At 34.9% G+C, this 24,876-nt stretch overlaps 1 protein-coding gene and 1 long non-coding RNA gene across 2 annotated transcripts in view; one reads left to right on the top strand and one right to left on the bottom strand.

Moving 5' to 3' along the window:
• The window catches only part of LOC119998545 (cell division control protein 2 homolog), a 13,625-nt gene extending 632 nt beyond the window's left edge, over positions 1-12,993 (top strand). Inside the window, exons 3-15 of the mRNA XM_038845895.1 lie at positions 311-418; positions 1,430-1,466; positions 2,953-3,163; positions 3,235-3,349; positions 3,480-3,515; positions 3,614-3,798; positions 5,462-5,573; positions 8,788-8,961; positions 10,182-10,348; positions 10,425-10,512; positions 10,616-10,669; positions 10,791-10,864; positions 12,622-12,993. Of these exons, the coding sequence (XP_038701823.1) occupies positions 311-418; positions 1,430-1,466; positions 2,953-3,163; positions 3,235-3,349; positions 3,480-3,515; positions 3,614-3,798; positions 5,462-5,573; positions 8,788-8,961; positions 10,182-10,348; positions 10,425-10,512; positions 10,616-10,669; positions 10,791-10,864; positions 12,622-12,628 (1,368 nt within the window). The 3' untranslated portion in view covers positions 12,629-12,993. The remainder of the gene's footprint in view (positions 1-310; positions 419-1,429; positions 1,467-2,952; positions 3,164-3,234; positions 3,350-3,479; positions 3,516-3,613; positions 3,799-5,461; positions 5,574-8,787; positions 8,962-10,181; positions 10,349-10,424; positions 10,513-10,615; positions 10,670-10,790; positions 10,865-12,621) is intronic.
• A 3,716-nt stretch (positions 12,994-16,709) lies between these two features.
• Positions 16,710-17,181, bottom strand: LOC119998176. Its single transcript, XR_005468207.1, has 3 exons — positions 17,117-17,181; positions 16,925-17,017; positions 16,710-16,768 (listed from the first exon to the last, which is right to left on the bottom strand). It is a non-coding gene; the product is annotated as an uncharacterized LOC119998176 (long non-coding RNA).
• Positions 17,182-24,876: the final 7,695 nt, after the last annotated feature.

A 24,876-nucleotide genomic window follows, 5' to 3' on the forward strand; every position in this document is an offset into this window, starting at 1 on the left:
TGAAATACCACATCGGCCAAGGAAGGTCCCTGGGTGCAGAATATAATGCGCTGCAGACCTTAAACTATTGTCCAATCTTTTCTGGTATGGGCCGGAAGGGATTGGGAACTGCCAGGTTGGGCTTGGTATGGGCCAAGTTCGATGGTTGGTGGGGAGATTGGGCTTTAGTGGGTCGGGCCGTTACATTGTGGAAGATCGAATAATGGATGAGATTGAAGCCAAACAAAAATCCTAACCCCAAGTAGAAACCCTTTCTCCCAAATTAATAACCTAATACCTGAGGATACAATCCATACCTTGCTTCAATCAGAGACAGACGATTCAAATGAAACCCAAATCGGAGCAAAATGGATGCAGTGATGACCATCTTCGCCAATCGAACTTGGCAACTCTCTGTGCGACAATCTTCCTCGCAGATGTAGGTTTTTGATTTTCTCAAAATGGTTTTATCTTTCATTGAACTGGGTTTTTAATACTATGTCATGTCATTTGTAAAGTATTTTTTAAAGAAATTAATGAAAAATACACAAAGGAAAAGAAAATGCCACATCAGCAGAAATTAACGTTAGTTAGCATCAGGGGCTAACGTGACCGGACCCATTCTCAAAAGTAGAAGGGCATAGTTGGGCCGAAAAAAAAGTAGAAAGGCTCAATTGAGCGGTTTTGTATAGTAAATGGGTTTTTTTGATACTTAACCCAAAAAACAACAAAATCATTAATTGACAATGAGTAAAATTGAAAATATATCAATGGTAAGAGCACATAATTAAAAAGAGAAGAAACACAGTTCAAAAGACTTAATGGATAAATTAATTTATAAAGGTACCTAAACATCAAACTCCATTAAAAAGGGTGTGCATGATGATTGATGAACAAAAGCAACAAATGAGATAGGGACCTTAAGAGTTCCCCAAAAAATAAAACTTGGAGAAGCCAAGTATATCTAGATTTTGCTCATGAAAATTAGACAAAGTGGTCTTTTGTTCAATTGTGAGAAATTATATATAGTATAATCAATAAAGGAAAATATGTATTATTCAATTTTAACTTCCTCTAGCTATAAACGTATTAAATGAACAAAGCAATGAATATGAGTAAGGGACCTAATTTTTCAGTAATCTTGTTGAGTTATGCTATAAAGAAATTAGATAGAATATATCAAAAAAAACAACAAAATCATTAAATGATGATGGTAGAATTTGAAGGTGAGGACACATAAAAGAGCATAAACAACAACGACGACTTGGTCATTGCCTTCATCTCTGACATTAATAAGATGAGTATTTTGTGATTAACTAACCTGAAACAACCATTCATCGCATGCCTCCCTTGACAGTTGGTCGTAAATTTTTTTCAGGAAAGTTTTGCAGCAAAGTTATTGGGATATTGATTTGTCAATTGCTTCATCCTCGTTGATGATCTTCTCTAGTTCTCTGGTGTAGTTAAGCAGAGTATAACTCGAGACGGTTAATGATCGAAAGAGGAAAGCCAATTTTTAGATCTGGATATTTAAGGGAGATTTTTCATCTATCTAGACTACTCGCACTGAATAGAATAGGCGTCTATTGGTTTGAATCGAATTGGATATTGATTCATCTGTCTAGATTACTCGATTACTCTAACTTAATTAGTGTCTAAATTACTTGATTACTCTAACTTAATTAGCGTCTCAACTCCTTACCAATATATTGTGTAATTTTAAATAGTTGTTAGAAGATTAAAATCAAATATATTTAAAATTATGACGTAACAATTAAAATATAGTAAAAATTGAAATATTTAAAAATAATAACAATTAAAAAAATCCAAAAAAAATCTTGAAAGATTTGGATGGAAAAAACAAATCCAAATAATATTGTGTGTGTTTGGGAGAGCGGTTGTATTGATTTTCAACGCTAACTGTTAAGCTGTGAATATAAAACTGAGCTTAAAACTCTGAAATAAGCTGTGAGGAGGTGTTTGGTAGAGTTGTTAACTGTGTTAAGCGGTTAAGTTGTGTAAAATATATTTTATTTGTATTTTTAAAATTTAAATATTTTTAAAATATAAATTTTATCTATTAAAAATTACAACTAAACAATTTATAATTTGATAAATTAAAATAATTAAGCTTAAGCATAATTTTTATTAAAAAAGTTTATAATATTTACATAAAATATTTATCTATAAATAATATTAATATATAAAATAATTAATGTAGAAAATTATTGCTTTACAAAATAATAATAATAATATTAAATATCAAAGACGTAATACTCACATTAAAATAAATTTATATTGGAGATTATTGTTTTGATGTTTTCTTAATTTTGAGAAACCCTATTTAGAGCATCCACAGTGATGCACCAAATATCCAGCACTTCAAAATCATTCTCTCTCTTCTCATCTATCCTTCGTGGCACAATTTAATTAGATGAGTGAATCCCACAATATACATTATTCATCAACACTCCATACATTCCAACACTTCATACTCACTTTCTCTATTTTCTCTCTCTTCCTTTTTATCATCTCTCTCTTCTTTTTCATATCTCTCTCTTCTTTTCATCTTCTCTTTCTTCCTTTTTATCATCTCTCTCTTCCTTTTCATCACCTCTCTCTTCACTATTCATCACCTCTCTCTTCACTATTCATCAACTATATACATACTCCAACTCTCAAGTATCCTTTTTCCACAACTAAATTTTCAAGTGTAATTTTTCACCCATTGTGTGTATGTAGCACTATATTTATCAAAAAAGTAATATTTCAAGTACTTGAAATACACTCCATTATACCCATTGTGAACATCTAACACTTAACTTATCAAGAAAGTATCATCTCAATCTCAAGTACTTCAAATTCTTCCCATTGTGGATGCTCTTACCCCATCAATTTTCTTCTTCACGACCCTCTAAACCCTCTCGCCTTCCGTCGATCTCCTTCTGTCCTTCATCCTGTTTTCCTGCATAGCCGCGATCACTACGTCAACCATTAACACCGGAGACCTCCTCCACCTTCGATTCCTTGCTGCAAGAACTCCTTCAGATCAATTTGGCCCAAAAACTCCTCCTCCTTCGATTCTTGAATTGACGCCTTCAAGAATAAGACCTCGTGATCTTTTGACTGTTAAAAAGCAATGGACTACTTCTGCCATAGGGACTACTACGCCGCTCAAGCTCTTGTTCTTTAATCGTCAATCAAGCACCTGCTTCGGTTTTGAGCCTTTGGGTATGCTTTTTTACTTGTTTCTAGGTGCACAACTTTTTGGTTCCCGGGAAAAGGAAAATTCTCAATTCAAGAAAGTAAAGTATTTGAGGGTTACCCTGTCGGGCTCCCCCAAAACCAAACTGTACGTTCCCTTCTAAAGGTTCCGACAAGGGTTTTTCCTCACTTTTCCACAGCTTTTTCGATAAGGGTTATAGTTTTCTGTTTATTTTTCTTTTCAAACAAGGAAGCCTTCTTGGTTTCTCATTCTCTGTCTCTTTCCATCCATGCAGCGTGAGTGTGCATTTACATTGCTAAAGATGGACAAGGTGCATTTTATTTGTATTTTTTAGTCTTTTCTTTTTCCTTATCTCTCTTGATGTTATTCTTATTCCCCTCCATTTTGCTACTAATTTTTGGCTGGCAGTACGAATTGAAAAAGGAGATTGGAAGTGGTCAATTTGGCATTGTTTACCAATATTATGACCATGAGGAGCAACGTGATGTGGCTGTTAAAGTGATCCAAATATTCAATGAATTTGATGGGTTCCCTTCTCGCATATTGAGAGAGATCTCGATCCTTCGAGAACTAAACCACAACGGCATTGTCAAGTAAGCAAAATCTCTCTACCAATAATTGAGAATAACATCATGTTTTTGAAATTCTGATGAACATTTCTAGGTCGTTTTCCTATGTCTCCTTATCAAATTAACTTGCATATGTAATGGTAGAAGAACTTGGATATTCTTTTTCGTTTGATTTATACTTATGTTGGAATGTCATATGTCTTACCTTAACAAAAAGAGCAAAAAAGAAGTCCACATTAGAGACTGGTGTCATGTGGAACCAGCTTTGGCATTTGATCAAATTATATCATACTTTATGATGATTGTTTATTGACCTACTCCACTTATTTTATTTTATTTTTGTAGTTTTTCATGTCTCCAATTTCTGAGGTTATTCATGGTTGTCAAATCCAGGTTTAAATCGTGAATTGACAGGCCCATCTATGAATTGTGAACTGAATCAAATCGTGAATTGTTTAAAATAGCATTGGTCCTTAGGAAAGTTTAATCTTTTCTATAGAAGACATATCTTGTCATAAAATAAATAAAATAACATACTATAACGTGGTTGTTGTCATTCATTATGAGGATCAAGTTGTCTAGTCTGTGAGATGCTTGTTTGATTGTGAAGAACGTGGTTTCACATCCCCATTTTGACGTCTTAAAAATCAGCACAAGTAATTATCATGGATATATTTGAGTTAGTTGAACCAATATATGTTTGTTGCTTGGGTATCAATATATTCTTTTAACATTTTCAATTCAAATAAATATTGTTGTAATTTGGGCAAACTTTTTTGTTGCTCTTTGATGACAAATTCTAGTAGTATTGTAACTGGAAGCCTTCAACACAAATCGTTGTTAATTGTGTCACAACTCACGATTCATTATGACTTGGTTCATGATTCATTATGATTTGGTTCACGATTGGTACAATTCAATAACCATTATTGCATGTCTGATTTCAAAGTGAACCGTAAAAGAATCATTCGATCCAAACTGCGAATTGTACCTTTTTACCAACCATGCTATGTTAGATATTTTTCTCTAATGAGGCGTTTTACTTTTTAACTTGGTGGTCATTTTATTTATTTAATTATTTTATTTGTGGTTGATGTTATCTTCATTATATTCATATTGGTTAAACTATTGAGAGTTTCCTCAGTATAATATCATTCGTAATTAAATTTATTTCATATTTAATTTATTTGGGATACATGTGCAGTGCATGTGTGATAAAACTAGAATATCAGATAGATAATTTTTTGACCAATTGATTGGACTGCTTAGTGGTTAAATAGGTTGCCACTTCTGTGGTTTCATTCTAGATTTTCATGCACATGATAAATGCCCAACCAAATATGTAGCCCAAATGTAAAGTAGATAAAACTTCAGGATGAAGATACACAGAAACGAGGGCCCAAATTTGCTAGGAAAAGACCTCGTGAATTGGGACTATAATATGCAAAGATCCTACACAATGAACTTGTGTTTTGGAAAATCAGAAGCCAAATTCTAAATTATGCAATCCAGAATCTACATTTTTAATTTGTGTAAAATTATGGGCTTTCGCCATCTGTATCATGTGGCTTCATCAATTAAGCTCTTGTTACTAATGTGGTAAGACCTCTTTTTTTCTCATTCGTGGGGTAAGATCTTATGTTAAGATTCTTTGTCCAATCTAACCAGTCCGGTCTTGCCTTGGCAGGTTGTTGGATGTCATTATTGACGGATGTACTTTGTATCTTGTGTTTGAGTTTTTGGACTGTGACCTTGCTGATTTCATCATGGAGGAGAAACCTGATCTGAATCTGATAAAGGTTGGTTGGCGAGAGTTCTGCTTTCTTTTTGTGTTGTTGATACTGATTTTGTCATGTTTTGCATTTGATGACATTAGATTATCTTCTACATTTTAAATTTCAAAGTTTCTACTTTCTGGAGTGATTTTTGGGACGATGGATGGATGTTGATCTAGGTGATTTTCTTAATATATTTCCTTTTATTTTTGGTTATATTCAAAAGGTAAACACCTTGCCTGTATATAAAAAAATTAAAATGGAGCAACACTTTGAATTGGGATGTGGTGACAGATGCATTTAGTAGATACCTTTTCCCTTTTGCATTTGAGACTTCTCAGGTTGTTGGCATGCTGGTGGATATATAGTAAAGTTTCTTCTCCTGTTTGTGTTGTTTTGGTTGGGTGGGGTTTCAAAATAGATATACCTAAGGGATAAGGGAAAAAAGAAACAACATAATTTTCAAAAAGGTGGTGGTAAAGCAGACTGTGTGCCGTACCATGCATGTGTTATTTATTGTAGGTTGCATGATCTCTTAATTTCAGCACAAGAAATGGCTGGACAGCCTTGAATTACTGACTACTACAAGTGATGAAAATTGCTAGTGATGTTTGGCAGTGGTATAGGAATCTTGGTATATGGTTGCAAGAGGATGGATACGGTGTTCTTTAATCAAAAGTCAGCTGGTAGGGAGAGAATAGCTAGAGGAGAAGAGAGGAAAGATATTCCCTAGGCACTCTCACCCAGTTCTTTTATATACTCACGCACTAAGAATAGATGTATCATGCATCACAAGTTTTAGATAGCAAATATTTTTAATAAGACACCATGTCTCTAAAATCCATTACATCTTCATATTCATAGGGAACTAAACTTGGGGTCAAAAACGACCTTGGATCAGGTAAATTTGAGGACCAAGTAATTTCTGGGGCCTAATCAAAAGACAAATCAAGGTCCCAATGAACCTGATCCAAAGTTAGTGATGCAGCCATAAAGATTAACCAAGCTGTGTATTTTACAGCTGCTACGAACAGGAATTATAAAACTTGCCCTATAAAAGTATAAAACATAAATTAGAATTAGCTAATTAATCTTCTATGCAATTTATGAGTTAGTATTTTGCCATATTACAATACATGCCTTCAAATTTGGTTCTTCCCTTCTTTTGCAATACTTCTCTAATTTGCCTCGAATAACATTTGCATCATTATGGTTATAAGCTTGTTTCTTAACTGTTTTGTGCAAATGATATTTTGAACATTAGTTTGCTTATGTGATGTCGAATCAATTCACTTGTTCATAACCCCTTGTATCAGTGTAAGGCTCTTGGTCTGGAGTGTGGTAAATGACATGAGGTGCATAAGATACTTTATTTTTAATAATTATAATTTCAAGGAAGAGGAAGAAGCTTTGAAGATAAAATAGCTCATAGATTGAACCCCTATTTAGAGTTTGTTATTCAGGGGCCAGACCTCTGGTGAGTGAATGACCATGGTGAAAATCGAAAGGGCTAGGGAGATACTTAAGTTAGGGTAAGTAGAAGTAAATATGTAAATGTTTATAATTAGATTGCTTCTGCATATAGAATGGGTTACTAGTCTATGGTCCTTACAGGTTATGGAAGTTTTTGCCGGTTTCTCACCAGCCCCATCTTTCTCTCCTAGTTTTCATTGTTGAAATTTTACTCTTATTAGGAAACCATGATTATGTAGTATGAACCTAGGTTTTTGCACTTTTGATATCTTCAATAAATTGATTTTGCTTTGTTAATATGTGCAAACGAGTTTATATATATTTTTTATTTTATTTTAGAGAGAATATAGAATAAATCGTATTTGGAGGTGGGTGTTTCATAGTAGACACCTGAGGGAAAACTTGTAGCGCTTATGCCAATAGGGTGATAAGGACAATACATTTTCTTATATAGATGAAAAAAAAGAATTTCTTCACTTCTTGTAGGCTTTGTGAAGCTCAATAAATAGCTTGTGTGGGATGCCATGTGAGAGATTACAAAAAAAATAGGTTTCTCTCTAGTAATGGGGGAAAAGGATATGCTTTAGCTTTAGATTGATGCAATGCTGGAATAAAGAGATACTATGATGCAGCACGGATTGCTCTCTCTTTTATGTCACGTTTTGATCGGCGCAAGGGATGACTTCCAGTATTGCTTGGAGTTCAAGTTAACTAGTTTCCTATTATTTTGCATTGTAATTGTTTTCTATTTACGTCTACTTTAATTTGTGTTGATGTCCTATTACACATAGAATTATAGGAAGGTTTGGTTTCTCTTATAGTTTGTTTAAGAGAGCTTCTTTTAATTGAATAAAAGTGTGAGACGTTTCTCAACTTCTATCAACTTGGTATTCCCGTGGGAATCAACAAGGCATAGCTTTCTTGTGTTCTTGGCTATTCTCTCGTGTGAGAATCAACAAGGCAGCAAGGTGTGATTTTCTTTGTTTGATTATTCTGCTGCTACGTCATACTATCATTATAGTACGTGTTTGACCATGTAATATCCTTGAATAAGTGGGACACAACACATTTATGAAGAGGAGAAAAAGATGTTTATGTGGTTTGCATGGATTGGGTAGGTCAACCAGAGTTAAGTTAAATAGCTTTAAATAAATTCCTGTCTTTAACTCCAATTCAACCTTTTAACACTGCCACAAATGCCCCTCTCCTTTGACCTTGACTATACTCTTCTACTCAAAGATGCCTATGTTAAATTCCGTCATGAACTTGAAATATGTACTATGTATTTATGTACTGTTGAATTCATTGACAAAGTATGACCAATCAAACGGTAATGAAAATGTGATCAGCCAAGTTCAATAATAATAATGACAATAATAAGTAAATAAAAATGTAGGAGATATGGGAGAGGAGAGACAAGGGAGACAGAGAGGAAGATAGCCATCCTAGTTGGGTTTCCTTTAGTTGAAGATGCATGTGAAAGTGGGCGTGATATCTTGTGATTGATGTGTTTGAGTTCCTGCTAAGTTAAGTATTATCCATAGTTCATGTTCATCAGGCAAAAGTTTACTTTCGATTTTTCTAATGAGGAAAGCTTATTGGAAAAATCTTGCTGGCTGATATTTGTAATATGTAACGTTCTTTTAGCACTTGCACGCCATGACTTCATGTGATAAAAGAATAATTCTATTTATTTGTTTATTTTAATTTCATTTCTTTGTTTATTTTAATTTCATTTCTTTTATCTTTTCCTTTTTGGGTGTAGAGGATAATGTACGAGATCTTGAGCGGTCTCTGCTATTTGCATTCTAATAAGGTCATTCATCGAGATTTCTGCCCAAGCAATATTCTCGTAGATAAGAAGACCTTGAAAGTGAAGATTGCAGATTTCGGATTAGCTCGATATATTGATGAGCCAGCTGAGGCCTATACACATACGGTAATATTATTATTATCATTACTATTTTTTTAGCATAGTGATCATGTGTGTGTGCATTTGTTCTTCATTCTTGAAAAGCGTATTGATCTCTGCCACCTGTAAAGATAAAAAAAAACGTAGCTTGGAGATAGATTAGACTATGGTTGTTGATATCGAGTCTTTATTATGCTTCTTTAGGAAGCTTCAGAATTTTCTTATTTTAGTTTATTTGAATTCAAACCTGTTGAACCAGGGCTTTGTTTGGATCTGCTTTTTAACTTGTAAGTGCTTTTAGCACTACTTACAATGTAACAAGTTCCAAAAAACACTTATAAGTTGAAAGAAAAAGGAGATCCAATCAAAGACTAGAAGTCCAAAAAGTCTAGGTCATTGTTTGACTATGAGATCCTTGTAGTATCTTTTAATTAGTATGGTGAACAAACCAGCGATTATACTTTCTGTGATTGTGTGAAGCAATCAAGCTTTTTTGGTGTGGCGTCTAAGGAAACCTGTGTGTGTGAAGCTTATGGTTTAATTCTCTCGTCTCAATATTGTATTATTAAAACTTAATTCCCACTCTGGTCCCAATTTTATTTACTTCCATTAAATGCTAGAAACCCCCCTTTACAAGATTTGGGAGCCTTAATTGCCTAATTACTGTTATGGGCATGGTTCACAGCACCGGAACCGGCTCAAAATTGCCCGTAAAATCTTTAGACTTCTTCAATTTTGCCTTATAAAAGTGCTTTTCAGCCCAAAATAAAAGCTGGATCCGATCATAAGCTTAATTCCATCGGCAGCACTTTTCTTTTTTTTTTTTTTTTGGAGTAATCTGTGTTTGATCTCTCCTACTTGCATTTCTGGCTTATCCGGTCTCTAAGATTACATTATCAATAATTTCTGTTGTTAGATATCAGTAGATTTGCTGCTGGCATTGCCATCTTTAGTAGGCTGGTAACATCTGATGAAGAACTATGAGGCAAGAGGTGCTGCCACTAATTCTTGGGATTTGTGAGAAGAGGAGAAAGGGTATTAAAAGAAAACTTAGGACTTAATTTTCTGAACTCTAAATATATGGTTTCAGTGATCTTGGCTGTCATTTTGGGATGGCATAGATTATGCCCCACTACATTAGTAATTTAATTATTCGAGATTTATATTGTACTATTGTTTTATCTGGTAAAAATAGATTATATGATTGAATATCCCATTTCTTAGCTTCATATTGTTTTATCCTCCAGGAGTGCACATATGAGTATACTGCACCTGAGCAACTTCTTCGTGCACCTACATATTCAACTCCTGTTGATATTTGGGCTGCTGGATGTATTTTTGCGGAGATGGTGCGAGAAGGACAACAATTGTTTTGGAATAATAGAGAACTGTGCTCAATTGCTCACATTGAAAGGTGTCTTTCAACTTACATATATTAATGCATCATGGGTTTTCTTCGTCACCTTCTTATCTACTACTTTTGCATTTAGAATTTTGGGTGTCCCAGATGAAACTACTTGGCCGCATTTGTCTTGTTTTGCACCCACTCTCCATTCAGTGGCATCCAGTACTCCTCAGGTAAAAGATGTTTGGACTTTGGAGTATCTCTTTTTGGTCTCTAAGGAATATTAAGGGTTGGTAGTTCAGTAGTTCTTACCTTTTGACCCCATCTGTTGAACAGGGTTTGAAAAGTCAGGTGGAAAGGCTTGATTCAGTTGGACTAGATCTTTTGTCTGTAAGTTGCTTAGATACAACTAGAACTTTCTGTTCCCCTCCCTAGAAGGGAGAATGATAGGATTTATGCTAAAAGTGATCTTGGAACTAATCTTACTCTGTTTCTCTGAGATGCATTGCAGAAGATGCTTCTTTGGGACCCGAACCAAAGAATCACCGCATATGAGGCACTGCAGCACCGCTATTTCTGTGACTTGTAAGTTGCCTATGGAATTGAATTTTTCAATTTTTTATGACACCTGAGATCCTATACTACAATGTCCCAGTAGGTTCTCACTGACTTGAACTCATTAGATATATTGGGTGTTAGCTTATCCCTGAAAAAAACGTCGTGTGTTCAACTATGAGATGCTCCAATAACTTTTTGTTACATTAAAATGTCCTACATCATCATTTTCATTATCAGTCAAAATAAAGAGATGATGTTTATAATAACAATTAAAAGGGTTCTTCAGGAAGTTTTTTGCTATCCATTATGGAGATAGTTGTATAAAAAAAATAAATAAATTAGGACAATGAAAGGATAAGGAAACAATTTAAAGAAATTTAGGACATAGTTTCACAAGCTTAATGATCATACCATGAGACTCAAACTATTCTATTCACACATGCCTTAATTAAATTCATCTACTGAACCTTTGAATTTATTACTTTTAAACACTTTGGGAAGTAAATCTGGTACAAGGGCGTTGGATATCTGTATTGAACTTTTATTTTTCTCCAATTTGTAGAAGTTTTAATATTTTTAAAAATATTTTTTTCTAATTTTTACAATGTTTGGATAATCAAAGCAGGAAGAAGCAAAAGCTTTTTGCTTTTAGAGGTTCATTCCCGTAATATCTTCTTCACACTTCTCTTTTTCTCCTTCTCCTAAAAATTTATCTGTATCTAATCTTTTCTCACTTTCTCTTGAATTCTATTTTGGAGAAATATATTCATCTGTCCATTGGGTTGCTAAGATTTAACTCACCAGGTTTATTTCCATCCCCTTCCATGTAACCTAACCGTAATTGCCATTCAATAATCTTAAGTTACTTATGCCTGCTTTAGTGAAATTGCAGATATATAAACCTATCAAATATTAGACATCTAAATGTTTGTTCAAGATTTTCTTTTATTCCTTTAGCTTTTTATGCCCCTCCACTTTTTCTTGCTCAACAACCGCCCTCTGTATCTTTCCTAGATGATTACTGTTTCATCTTTAATTTAGGAACTCTGGCCCCATTACTTTTTTAATCTGGATGATCATTTCATTTATATTAGGCCCAGGAGTTTGAATGGACCTCTAGTATTAATCTGTGCAACTTAAATCTATTTACAGGGAGGCCAGAGGTTCAATTTTGTAGACGATGGCTTCATTTTTCATTTGAATTCTTTAGCTTTTGACTTTTGTATTTGTTAGAGCATGTCGTTTATATAATCTAGGTGGAACCATATTATTTATCTTCTATCTCATCTTGATTGTCTGATCTCCATTATAAACCTTGCATATACTGATGATGCATAAAATTGTTCATAAGCGCATGCATAGGGCATCCTTGTTGAGGTTGAGGTTTAAGTTCATGCTTGCTGATTTTATTATTTCTTTATAGAAAGCTATCTCTATTGCGAATGGCAAAAGTTAAACCCGTAAATAATGAAGAAAATGCTCTAACCTCCAGTATTTTTTTTCTTACAAAAAATGAAAATACTTTTATGTCGGTTGTGTTAGGCAAGACTAAGGAGGAGGATAATATGCAGAACCAATTAGACTATTTATAGGCAGTGTTTATTGCTAGATAAATAGACCATTGTCAGTTCGTCTATCAATTTATGAGGATAATGCCAAAATAATTGCAGGAGTTCAATTCGGTTTATTGTTGTGAATCATCTCCGTATGGAATTTTTTATGTAATATTTTTGGAAACAGTAGATCCATTTACTAAACAAGTGTTATTTCATCTTTTTTAACAGGTTGTAGGTGAATGATTGGGTATATTGCACTCGTTGTGGATTTATTGAAGAACTTTTCTGGCAGGCATACTATTCGTTTCTCTGTTGCTGTCCATTTGTGAAGGATGGTGTGATAAAGAAGTAAAACTTGTGGGAGTTTCATCAAATGTACATATGGAGCTGGATTTTGCTTCTGCAATAGTTCCCTAATCTTGAGATTTCAAATTCCATGTTTTAGGTGTATAGACTATAGAGATCTGACCAGACACTGTTTTAGGTGTATAGAAAGTTCATTGACCACTATCATGTGCATAAATTTGGAAACAGATAATAGTTACGAAAAATAAGGCTTACTTTGGTGCTCCATTTTATATTCCACCCATTATTTTGTGACATTTAGCATATTTTCACCATTTGGACTCGTCACTTTTTAATTTTAGGAATTACCTTGTCGAAAAGGTGCAACACTACACGAATTCATGGGTGGGTGTTCGTTGTCTTTTGCGATGGACAATCTGCTGATTTTGACTCTTGAGAATAGGAGTGTTTGAGTATGTGATGTGATGATGTGTGTTTTGAGCGTCTCAAGATTTATTGTCAGTTCAAAGAATTTTGGTATAAGATTTGCGCATCAATTTGACCTATCCTTAGATATAGCAAAAAATGTTTGAAATGATTTGATTATGATATTTTAGAATTCATAATCAGACCATATATGTTTGGATAATTAAACCGAAATAATCATATTTTTCAGATCACATTGGTTTTCGGTTTTTATTCCTCTCATAAACAATAGTTAGTCTCTGCCACTTAGTTCCTGCAATAAAAATTGGAAAATGACATGCATACATAATATTTGGTATACATAATATATATAATCTATGTGGCATGCCACATAGATATTTTACACAAAACCCTCAAGACTCAGTCATTGTCTTTCCCGCTTATCTTTAGTCTTCATCCCGTCTGTTATTTCTCTCTTTATTTCTACGTTATCCACCAGCTTACGTTACCTAAAAACCATGTTTCTCTCTATTTCTCTGGCTTTTATCTCTCCTCAGATTTAACATTTCTCTCTCCTCTATGTCTCCCTCTCCTCTCTCTCACGCGATTTTCTCTTCTTCTCTCACGGTCAAAACCGGACCTCCGTCGTTCGGCCACTGATATGACCGTCACTGCCGCCAAAAGAAGCGTCCGGCCCCCAGGAGCAACACCCAACCACCACTTGCCATCAACGGTTGTTGATTTTGTCAAAAATCTACCATGAAGCCATGGGTATCCAACGAACAAAAATCACAGATCCAGTTGATTCCGATGTCGATTTGGCAAAGCAACACCACCAATGGACTCCCCTACGTGAGGAGCACCTAGCCCAGTCCTTCGTCGACTGAAACAGCCACTGAAAAATGGAGACCCACGTCGCAAGTATGCTCCAGTGCGTTATTACACTATACATTTGGTAGTGTATTTAGCTTTTTCTACTGATTGAACATCTTATGAATTACTTGTGAATTATTGAATTTATGGTTTTATCTAACAAATATCAATCAAGTTGATAGTGTTAATGACTGTGTTAAGACTGGTGCCGAGATTGTTGGATCGAATGTGCCAGTAATAGGAATGTTGTTTGAATCGGTTCATGAGATGTTTAAATTTTACAAGGACTATGGTCAAGTAAATGAGTTTTTAGTCAAGAGGAGATCATTAACGAATGATGCGAATGGTGATTACAGATATATGATATTCACGTGCGTGAGGTCGGATAAATTTGTTTCACGTTCGAAGAATCCAGTCAATCATCGCGGCTAATCATCTAGGGTGTTGAGTGTTTAAGATGTTGTTTTATTGTGTTTTAAATATTTATTACTGTAAAATTTTTATGGCTATGTCTTTCTTTGTGCGACTTTATCAATGGGTATACCCATATTAATGCATTACGAATTAACAGGGTATTAACATAGCTATCCATGGCAATGCCTTATTACATTATGTTTTTATAGTGTATTTGTATCCCAGATGTTAATGCATTATGATTTAACAGGGTATTTAACATAGCTGTCCATGGCAGTGCCTTATTACATTGTGTTTTGATAGGGTATTTATTGCCCATTTGTTAATGAATTACCATTGTATTTAACGCACGGTAGTGAGCCTTATAACTTAAAGGCATGTCCATGTATTTTTTCCCCACATCGATTGATGAATTTATGGATGAACATCTCACATGAATGTACATAACTATTAGTAGTAAAATACACTGCTAATACATAATGCATTAAATACTGAAAAACAAATACACTGTCAAAAACATAATGTAATAAGGTACTGCATGATAACAATCAAACTTGCCAAAATATGGGAAACAAATACACTGTCAAAACATAATGTAATAAGTCACTGCCATGATTAGCTTGGTTAAATACATTGATAATTCATAATGCATTAAAAATTGAGAAACAAATACACTGTAAAATTATCATGCGCACCGGCACCAATGACAAATGAATCATAACTCTTGTTTGGTCGAATTCTAGCAATATCATTAATCTCTAGTTGCTTTTTCACACTCGGGTTTATTTCCCTGTTACACACAAAGAATCTAGAATGACTAGGACTTAGAGATCGTGGTTGTGGATGTAACGCCCCGACCCGGAATACGTTACTTTTGGTACTATATAAATTGAACTACCAGAGGTTCAATCACCAAATCACCAAAAAATAAACACAATTCGACCGCCCGCACCTCCCCATAATACAGAGGATGCCAACCTGGAGTAACACGCAACAATTTCACAAACATATTCACAACCTAGGCAGGGCCTCTGGCCATCTAACAAGGACATCCCAATTTAAATTCTCAATTCTAAGCAGGGCCTCAGGCCACCTAGCAATCATAGCATCAAGAAAATTCTCACATCTAAGCAGGGCCTCAGGCCACCTAACAGTCACACATAATTTCTCCACAAAACAACATATAAAGTCAATATCTAGCACAAATAGCAATTCTGAAAACATAAGAATCGTCAGGACTCGAAGTCCACAAACCCGGTTCGGGAGTCCCGATCACACGGAGTACCCTCCCCACCGTCCATCCCGTCATCGAACAGGGACATCACACAATGTCTCGACAAGGTAACATAATTACGACAAATTAATAACATATATCAAGTTTAGAACTATTTAGTCCTATCACCCTCCAGGGGGTCCATCCATGTCACGCACCCTCCTCCTGATCCGCGACCCTGGTACCGGCACTAGACTCACCTGCGAGGAGGGAATAGGAGAAAGAAAAAGGTGAGCGAAAGGCCCAGTAGGGAATAATAAGGAGTAATTGAATAATTAAGGCTGAAATATTAAATAAAGGCACAAATGCAACAATATGATAGCTAACATCATGTACATTAACCACAAGTAGATAAATACACCATATGAGATCCTAACTTGGCCCACCGGCATCCCTACACATATTGGGACCCTGAACAGCCCAACGGCATCATCACATGGTGTTCAAGCATATATGAAATCCTGATCCGGCCCACCGGCATTCCCGTAGTCATAGGAACCCTGAACGGCCCAACGGCATTCCACATTCACATCAATCACAACTAGGAGATATACGGTTCCATACCCGACATCTTCCATACAATTTCAATGCATGTCCAACATGGTTATGCAATAGATAACCTACAACCTATATATATACATATACTACTACATGATGCATGTTCAAGAGTAATTCATGCTCAATGGAAGATTGAACAAGCGGGGTATGCAATATAATCCAAATCATATAATAAATAAATCACAAAGTGGGGTTATTCTCCCTTAGGCACAATTAAGGCGAGAATGCATCATAATGAGCAATGGAGAAAAATAAATGTTCCCAATAGGATTACATATTCAAAGAGAATAACAAAGGATGGAATTTCCCTACCTCGCACTCCAAAAATTAGCTATGTAAATCAATACTCAACCTTGACCTTTCCCGGCCTCAACCAACCTATTATTTGGTACCCATCCTCCAATCAATATAAAAACAACTTAAATTGCACATATCCAATACAAATTAATTCAATAAATCAAGAACTCCTTACCTTTTCTTACCCAAAACTTCCCAAATTCTTGAACTTCACCTACTCAAGCTTACTACTCCAATCGACAATAGGATCTAGCAATACAACCATAAACAAGTCTAAATCAACCTATTATATCACTAATTTCATCTAGTTTAGAGAATTTCCCCCAAATCCACAAAACCCATAAACCCTAGAATCTCAAATCCCCCAAATCTTTAGATACTAACCTTTAGGTTTAAGAAACTTACCAAGGTTGTAGAAACAAGTAGAGAGAAGGGATTTAAGCTTCCTTTAGGCCTTAAATGATGTAGGAATCCATGGGTTTGAGTTTGGGTTCAAACCTTGAAAGATTAGAACAAGGAGAGAAATTTAAGAATGTGTAAGCTAGAGAGAGAAGTTAGGAATCCAACTTGAAACAACTTGAAAGAGAGTAATCTTACCTTGATTGATGATCTTAGATTGATGGGAGGGAGGAAATTTGAGAGAAAATGGGGTTTAGGGTTTGTTTAGGTCGGGTATTTTGAAAGAAATCGTGAAATGGGTGTTTTTAAACAAATCTCGGGTTGCAGATTTTAGGAAGTGTCCGGACACCTCTATAGGTGTCCGGACACTTATGCCCAAAAACCTCTCTATTCAGTTTTCTTCTGCATCTGTCCGGACGGTTTTTAAATCTGTCCGGACGGTTACCCCTGTAATCCAAAAATTTCAGTTTTAAACCCCTCGTACACTCCCCAAATCACTCGGTATTAATTTCTAATGATTTTATTCATATCTCTATACTCAACACATGATGATTCTACTTATTTTCTAAAGAAAAAGAAGTTTGGGGTATTACAGTGGATATCTTCAAACAATGTAATCTTCCACTTCCCATCGACGGAAGTCTACCAACAAGCATCGCCTTGCACTCATTCTTACTATAACCACGATGATTAATTGGATTCTTCAAACGTGAGACCAATTTAACCGACCTCCAGCATGTAAATATCATATATCTGTAATCACCATTCGCATTCTTCGTTATTGACCTTCTCTTGACTGAAAACCCATTTACTTGACCATAATCCTTGTAAAATTTAAACATCGCATCAATCGAGTCAAATATCATTCCTATTATTGGGACATTCGATCCACCAGTCTCAACACAACCATTAACACTATCAACTTGATTGAAATTTATCTTACTATAAATTTCATCAAGTGAAAACATCTCTTCACTACAAAACAATATTGAAACAGACATTTGTTAGATAAATACATAAATTTAGTGATTGATAATGTAATAACTCATATAATATCAACACCAAAATGAAAGGACTCTGTCATTATGACACTATCATACTAGATTGTAATAACTCAATGCCATAAAAAGTGAAACCAATGTATTTAACAAGGAAAATGATTATGTAATGAACAGCGGGGCTAAATACACTGGTAATTTGTAGTGCATTATAAACTGACAAAAAAATACACTGTCAAAAATATAATGTAATAAGTCACTGCCATGAAAAAAAATGGGTATACCCAGTGATAAAGTCTCACCATGAAAGACATATTAAGGGAATGACAATGTTTATCACCAACAAATTGTTCAACTTTTTTGCAAATAATACTTCAATCACAACAAAATCTAAAAAGAATAACATTAGTATCTACCACATCCAACTCAGTCATAACAAATCTAAAAAGAAAAACATGAGCATCTACCACATCTAACTTAGTCTCAACAAATCCATACAGAAACACAAACATAAACTCCAGTGTTTATCAAAATACGTTGAATAAGAGAATAAGAACCTGGAACAAAGGGAAACATTATGCATACTGGCAGTGTAGTTAGAAAATAGCAAGATGATTCCAATCAATTCACCCAATTCAGTCCACTTTCCTGATAATTATATATTTTTTATGACAGTGCAATAACCCATTGTCAAGCTTCACAAGTAATCCATAAGACATTCAATCACTGAAAAAAGCTAACCAAACAATCAAACAAAAAAAAAACATGACCTACTAATCTCAAATACATTATGTATATTGACAGTGTAGTTAACTATATTTTCCAAACAAACTATGAAACAAAATAATTACACTTTTCATTATGACAGTGCAATAACCCACTATCAAGCTTTACAAATAATCCATAAGATGTTCAATCAATAGAAAAAGCTAAAAACGCTGCCAAATGTATAGTGTAATAACGCACTGTAGTATACCTTCGAAGTGGGTCTCCATTTTTCGATGGCCGTTTCGGTCGACGAAGGGCTGGGCTAGGTGCTCCTCACGTAGGGGATTCCATTGGTGGTGTCAGGTTACCAAATCGACATTGAAATCAGCTGGATCGGTGCTTTTTGTCCGACGAGAACCCATGGCTTCAAGGTGGATTTGTGGCAAAATTAGTGATGAATGACGGCAAGTGGTGGTTGGGCTTTGCCCATAGGGGCCAAGCATTTCTTTTGACAGTAGTGGTGGTCGGATTGGTGGTTGGACGACGGAGATTCGACATTGGCCATGAGAGAGGGAGAGAGAAGTCGTGTGAGGGAGAGAGGGAGCGATAGAGGAGAGAGAAAAACAATTGTATTTTATAGAAACATGAAAAGCCCATTTTCATGTATTTCAATACTCAAATTTCAAAATTTGAAATTGCACAGTCAGCTTCCCAAAAGCAATCACAGTTAGCATGCTATGTCATTATGTATACTTATGTATACCAATCTTATGTATGTATATCACAATCGATAAAAATTACTATTACAAATAGTGATAACATGGGAACATGAATGTGGTTTTCAGATAGACATACTTTGCCATCCTATCTTACAAGCCCCACAAAAAATGCAGTTTAGATGATAAAAAGCATTCATTCATCGAAGAATGAAAACCTCTCTTCCAAGTTCCAAGGATAATGGAAAATATAATACGAAATTTTACAGCCTTGCAGATTATGGTAACAAAAAGATTAGACATGTGCATCCCAATAAGAGAAGAATTTGCAAAGGAAAAAAGAAATTGGCTGTAGAGGATATCACCAAATGAAGAAAATAACAAAAAAAAAAAACGCTATTGTTTAAAAAAAACAAAAAAGCGCTATTGATCCATTGAAAAATTAAGGCAAAAATGTATTTTTGCGTTCCTCAATTATGGGCGTGGTTTTATTTTCTTCATTTTCCCTTTTTTTTTTGTCTCACTTTCGTGTCTCAAGTATTGAAAAAATCCTATATAACATCCCACTTGAACAAACTCAAAATAAAAAAACCTTATTTGGCATCCTATATGCAATACATGTTGGATTATGGGCTTTTCTCAAACAAAAAAAAAATCCTAATCCAAATTTTTTTTTTCATCTCCCCCTCGTTCTCCAAATCAGTTAATGTTGCCCACCCTCCCATCTCTAACTTCTTCATCAATGCAGTCGAACTCAGATCGTTCGACCGGATCTACCAAGGTGACAATCTCAAATCTATCCACACTCTTCTTTGTAGACTCCATAATGTCAAAGAAATCAAAATTTGCAATTTCAAGGATGACCTAGATTCCCTCATCTTCGAAATTTTGTAGTTCAACTTAACCTTGAACCTTGAATTGATTGATTTTTAGAAATTGAGAAGAAAACCAACCAATATGGAGAACAACAAGAAGAAGAAAGTTGGGTCAAGGTAAAGAAAATGACGTACATGTGAATGTAGTGCCTGTTAAAACCCTTCATCCACCAATCCCGTCACTATATTAGGTTGAACTATCCTGATTCAAAAGGAAAGAAAATATAAAGAACCTTAGAGAGACTTCTAATTGTATCAATAAGGAAGAAAATATACAGAACTCATTATTTCATTTAGATTTTATGGACATATATGCATGGGCGGAACCATCCATGCCCACGACTGCCCCCTTAAAAAAATTTGTTAGTAAATTTTTTTTATTAGTAATTTATACAGATAAATTAAGTAAGTTATTCAATAAATGTCCCCCTTAACCCAATAAAATGTTACATAATATGGGCCTAGGATAATACATTAATAAAATGAAGACTCAATTGAATAAGTAAGCCTAAAAGATGATCTAACTAATGATGATGATACATGTCTACATTAGCCCAATAAAAGATTAATTATAAAGAGTCATTTGATAAGATAGAAAAAATTTAAAAAATTAGCAATGCATTTATAGGGTTCCATGAGATTGTGGTCTTGCAGAGAAAATGGTAGTTGTGACAAGGTGTAACTTGGTGTATCCGGCGTATAGACTAATAACACTAGCATTGACTTTTATCTTAATGTTGACAAGTGATATATATAAAACCCAAAAAAAAATATGGGGCACTGCCCCTGAACCCCTGCACAAAGTTTCACCCCTTAATATTCGATGTTGGTTCCGCCCCTGTATATATGTTACTTACATCACAAGTACATCCTCGAGATCGTTGTTGATCTACCATAAACTTTGCTAAAGCGGCCTGAACTGTCGCGTTAACACGAACATCAAAAGTCTCTTCCTAGTTTGTGACACTTTGTGCAAGTTCATTACGTTCTTTCAACATTTGTTCAATTTGCTCGTGAATGGTTCTTTCTACTTGTAGCAGCGCTAGGACCACATCCAAGTCCCCTCGCGTGTCCTGACCGTTCACCAATGACATGTACAAAAGCTTCTTTGGGAGTTAGATACACCAAGTCTTCACCTGATTGTGAGGATTGCGAATGACTTAGAAGATTCATCATTTCCTTCTATATTTTTGAACACATAAAGATGATTGAACTAATTAGAGTAAATAAATAACCAATCACATTAGAATAATTATGTAAAATGTCATACATGAGCATTCTTGGATTTTTTGTCAGCCCATGTTCCATTTGCCCACGGATGAGTCATCCTCCATAACTACGTTTCACTACGCCTTTCACCCATATCAGGATTAATCCATCAAATACATATATTATAGTCAAATGAACTTTATAATTCAATGCTTACTTGCAATTTGCAAGAGTATAATCAAAATCAAAACTTACCGCAACATAACTTATACTCTGAAATGATTTTCGACCTGTTACTTGAGTATCCCCTTCCTTCTCTCGATTCTTTTTGTTCCTTTTAGAGAGTTTCTGGAGTGATATTTTAGACAAAGTCCAAAATCACAACATAGATATAATAAATATTAAAATATGTACTCACTCCGTCCCAATTTGTTTGTCATCCTTTGAAAATTCAACTTTTTAAGGAGATATCATTTAATGCAATTTAACTACACAAAATACCCATGTTATTCCAAATTTGCCATTATTTATGACAATATTTTTTTTCTTCAAACAAGGATAATTAAAGTTACAAGGGTAATTTTGAAATACAATAACAAAATTGTTAATTAATGAAGGAAAGTGACACTAGTTTTGAGACATCCCAAAATAGAAAGAATGACTAAGAAAATGGGACGGAGGGAGTATAACACAAGATATAAATAGACGTTAATTTTTTAACGTACCGTATATTTGTCACTACCAAAGTGTGTCACTAAACTAGCCCAACCAGACAAAGGAACATCCGGAGGTCGATTTTGAAGCCGATCCACATCTATATTTTTGCTTAGATAGTAGTCACGATGTAGAATATGGCACCACTCGAGTCCATGCACACTATTTGAATATGTTTATGGAAATTTCTAATGTTAGAGATAATGCTTCGGGTGCGGCTGCACTTTGTCATGGGTATCTCACCCTTTTAGAGGTGTGGGTTTATGAGCATTTTTCACGTATTCGTCCAGTTCTATGCCCCGTTAGTTGTACGTTATTTTGAGGATTTACCCAGAGCAACTTGTTGGATAGATAGAAACGTTACTAGAGGTGGTGTAGATTTCGGAAGAGCCACACGATTGATTTTTGATACAATGCCGTCTCACGAGGTTAGTAATTTTTTTTACATGTTTTGTTATTTATTTATAACTAATAAAATCTTCACAGATGTTGTTGAGCCTTATTTCCAGAGCACGTCCTACTTCAATTCGGACATGTGTAGATTATTCCACCCCCTCCTACCTCCCGTCGTGAGGCCACTCGTCGTGGGAAGTGCAAGGCTGGCGTGATTCATGTTTAGACATGGAATAGATGGAGGAGTCACATATTGGATGACAGTTTACAGAGTGTCCCTGTTGGGATGGATGGAATAGATTGTATTGATGGATTTATGGAGTGGTACGTGTCTCGTACTCATTTATATGTTCATCCTGAGCAGTTTGGAGGAGTTGTACCTTTACCTCAGGTCCTCAACCACGTCCGTGGGGTGTTACAGACATCACAGCGTATGATAGACTACATCACGCAATGCAAAATGTTGTTGATATTGGGCATACTGTGGTTGGTAGGGGCCGTACATACTATATGGACAGTGGTGTCAATGATTTGGTGGATCAGTTTGAGAGGATTACTCACATACTCGATGACATTGTATTACTTTGTCGGCTCTGATATTCTTGGATTATTATAGTATATGTACTTTATTTTACGAAACTTTCTTAACTTTATTATGCAAGTAGACTGGAAAAGCAAACTTCCATTAATGTCAGTTTAAATATAATTGTATCATCATAACAATATGTGTTATGAACTTTATTATGCGAAACTTTATAAACTTTATTATTCAAGCAAATTGAAATCTAAAATTTCATTAACCAATGTTCAAATAAAAGTCTATCATCATAACAATATAAAAAGGTAATGCTAGTCACTATCTAGTGACAACATCTAAACTAGTTAATTATGAGAATTGAGTCATACGATTTTGATAAACTGCATCCCACACATCAACTTGAATAATATGATAGCGATGCCAATACAAAGCCACTGGTGGTATCGGACACTCATCAATAAGGCTCACCTGTATATGCATACACATTAGTAAGGAAATTATTAATTGAATGAATAACTATATAACACTTGATTTTATCTTACCTGCACAAAATGATTTCCGTTGACAAAACCCTATGCTATTATGTTCTTAACATCATAAGGTTTCAGGAGGCGTCTAAGTGGTAAGAACATCAAACATTGATGTCGTAACAACAATACAAGCACAACATTATAGCGACTAGTTATCAAGTGTCCCATATTTGGCATGGTCATCCAATACTTAACATCTGCTGGAGACTCATAATAATTGAGCGCTCTCAAGTGATCTTTAGTCCTATCACCGAAGATCTTTGCGTAAATCCCTCCCACATTTTGAGCTCTTCAAATAGTGAACGTCGTACATATTTTCAGCCATCTATAATGTCAATTCCCATCAAACAAACAACAGTTCGGTATCCATAATTACCATTAGCGGCAACATCGGTAATGTCATTGATGTATTTCTCTATCGCACATGGGAATTAACCACAATATAATATATTCCTAAAGGCTTCTCAGTAATGATCACTGATGTAATACTCATATTGCGACTAACATGTTGGAATAAAATTAATTGTTGTTTAAATAAAAATGCATATCCAAAACATAAGCATAATAATCATTATTACATAATATACTTACTAACAATTTATTTCTTCATTGTTTAGTCTGAATTTTTTTGTAACAATATTCTTATCAGTTGAAGCCGACTTAGACGTTTGTGAAGATTTATCAATGCAGGTACCATCCACGAGTTCAGATGCAGAAGATGCTTGGTATGTAGATAGTTCAGACTTCAAAAGTCTTTCATGTGTCTTAACTTTGTCCTTAGTTTCTGACAAGTGTGTTTTGTTCGAATAAAAAATCTCTCTGATTTTTCTTGTGTAATATGACCACTTCGAAGGATCTTCCTTCATTACGTGCACAAATATAATAAAATAATTCAATATTACAACAACTCAATTGTAAAAATAGTCAAACACATATAAATAAAGTTGGAAATTCATCTTTTCAACTCAGGAATAAAGTCAGGAATTTGCGGAGGATCATATGGTATAATCTGAAGTCGTGTCTAGTGTGTGTGTCCAATGCAGATAACGGGATTGGAATATCATCTCCATGTATCGAGCAAGCTCTTGTGAGCATGAAATACTGTATGTGCGTCTACTCACACAACAACACAAGTCTGATGATGCACATGAACTATCTACAAACTTTAGCTACTCACTAATGAGATCAAGTGCAGAGATGGATACAAATCCTCATATTTTTTTGAAAAGTGGTGGTCTCAAATTGTGCTGTACTACAGTCTTGCTATGTTCAAATGA

This window comes from Tripterygium wilfordii, chromosome 5, assembly GCF_013401445.1.
Source record: "Tripterygium wilfordii isolate XIE 37 chromosome 5, ASM1340144v1, whole genome shotgun sequence".
Lineage (NCBI taxonomy): Eukaryota > Viridiplantae > Streptophyta > Magnoliopsida > Celastrales > Celastraceae > Tripterygium > Tripterygium wilfordii.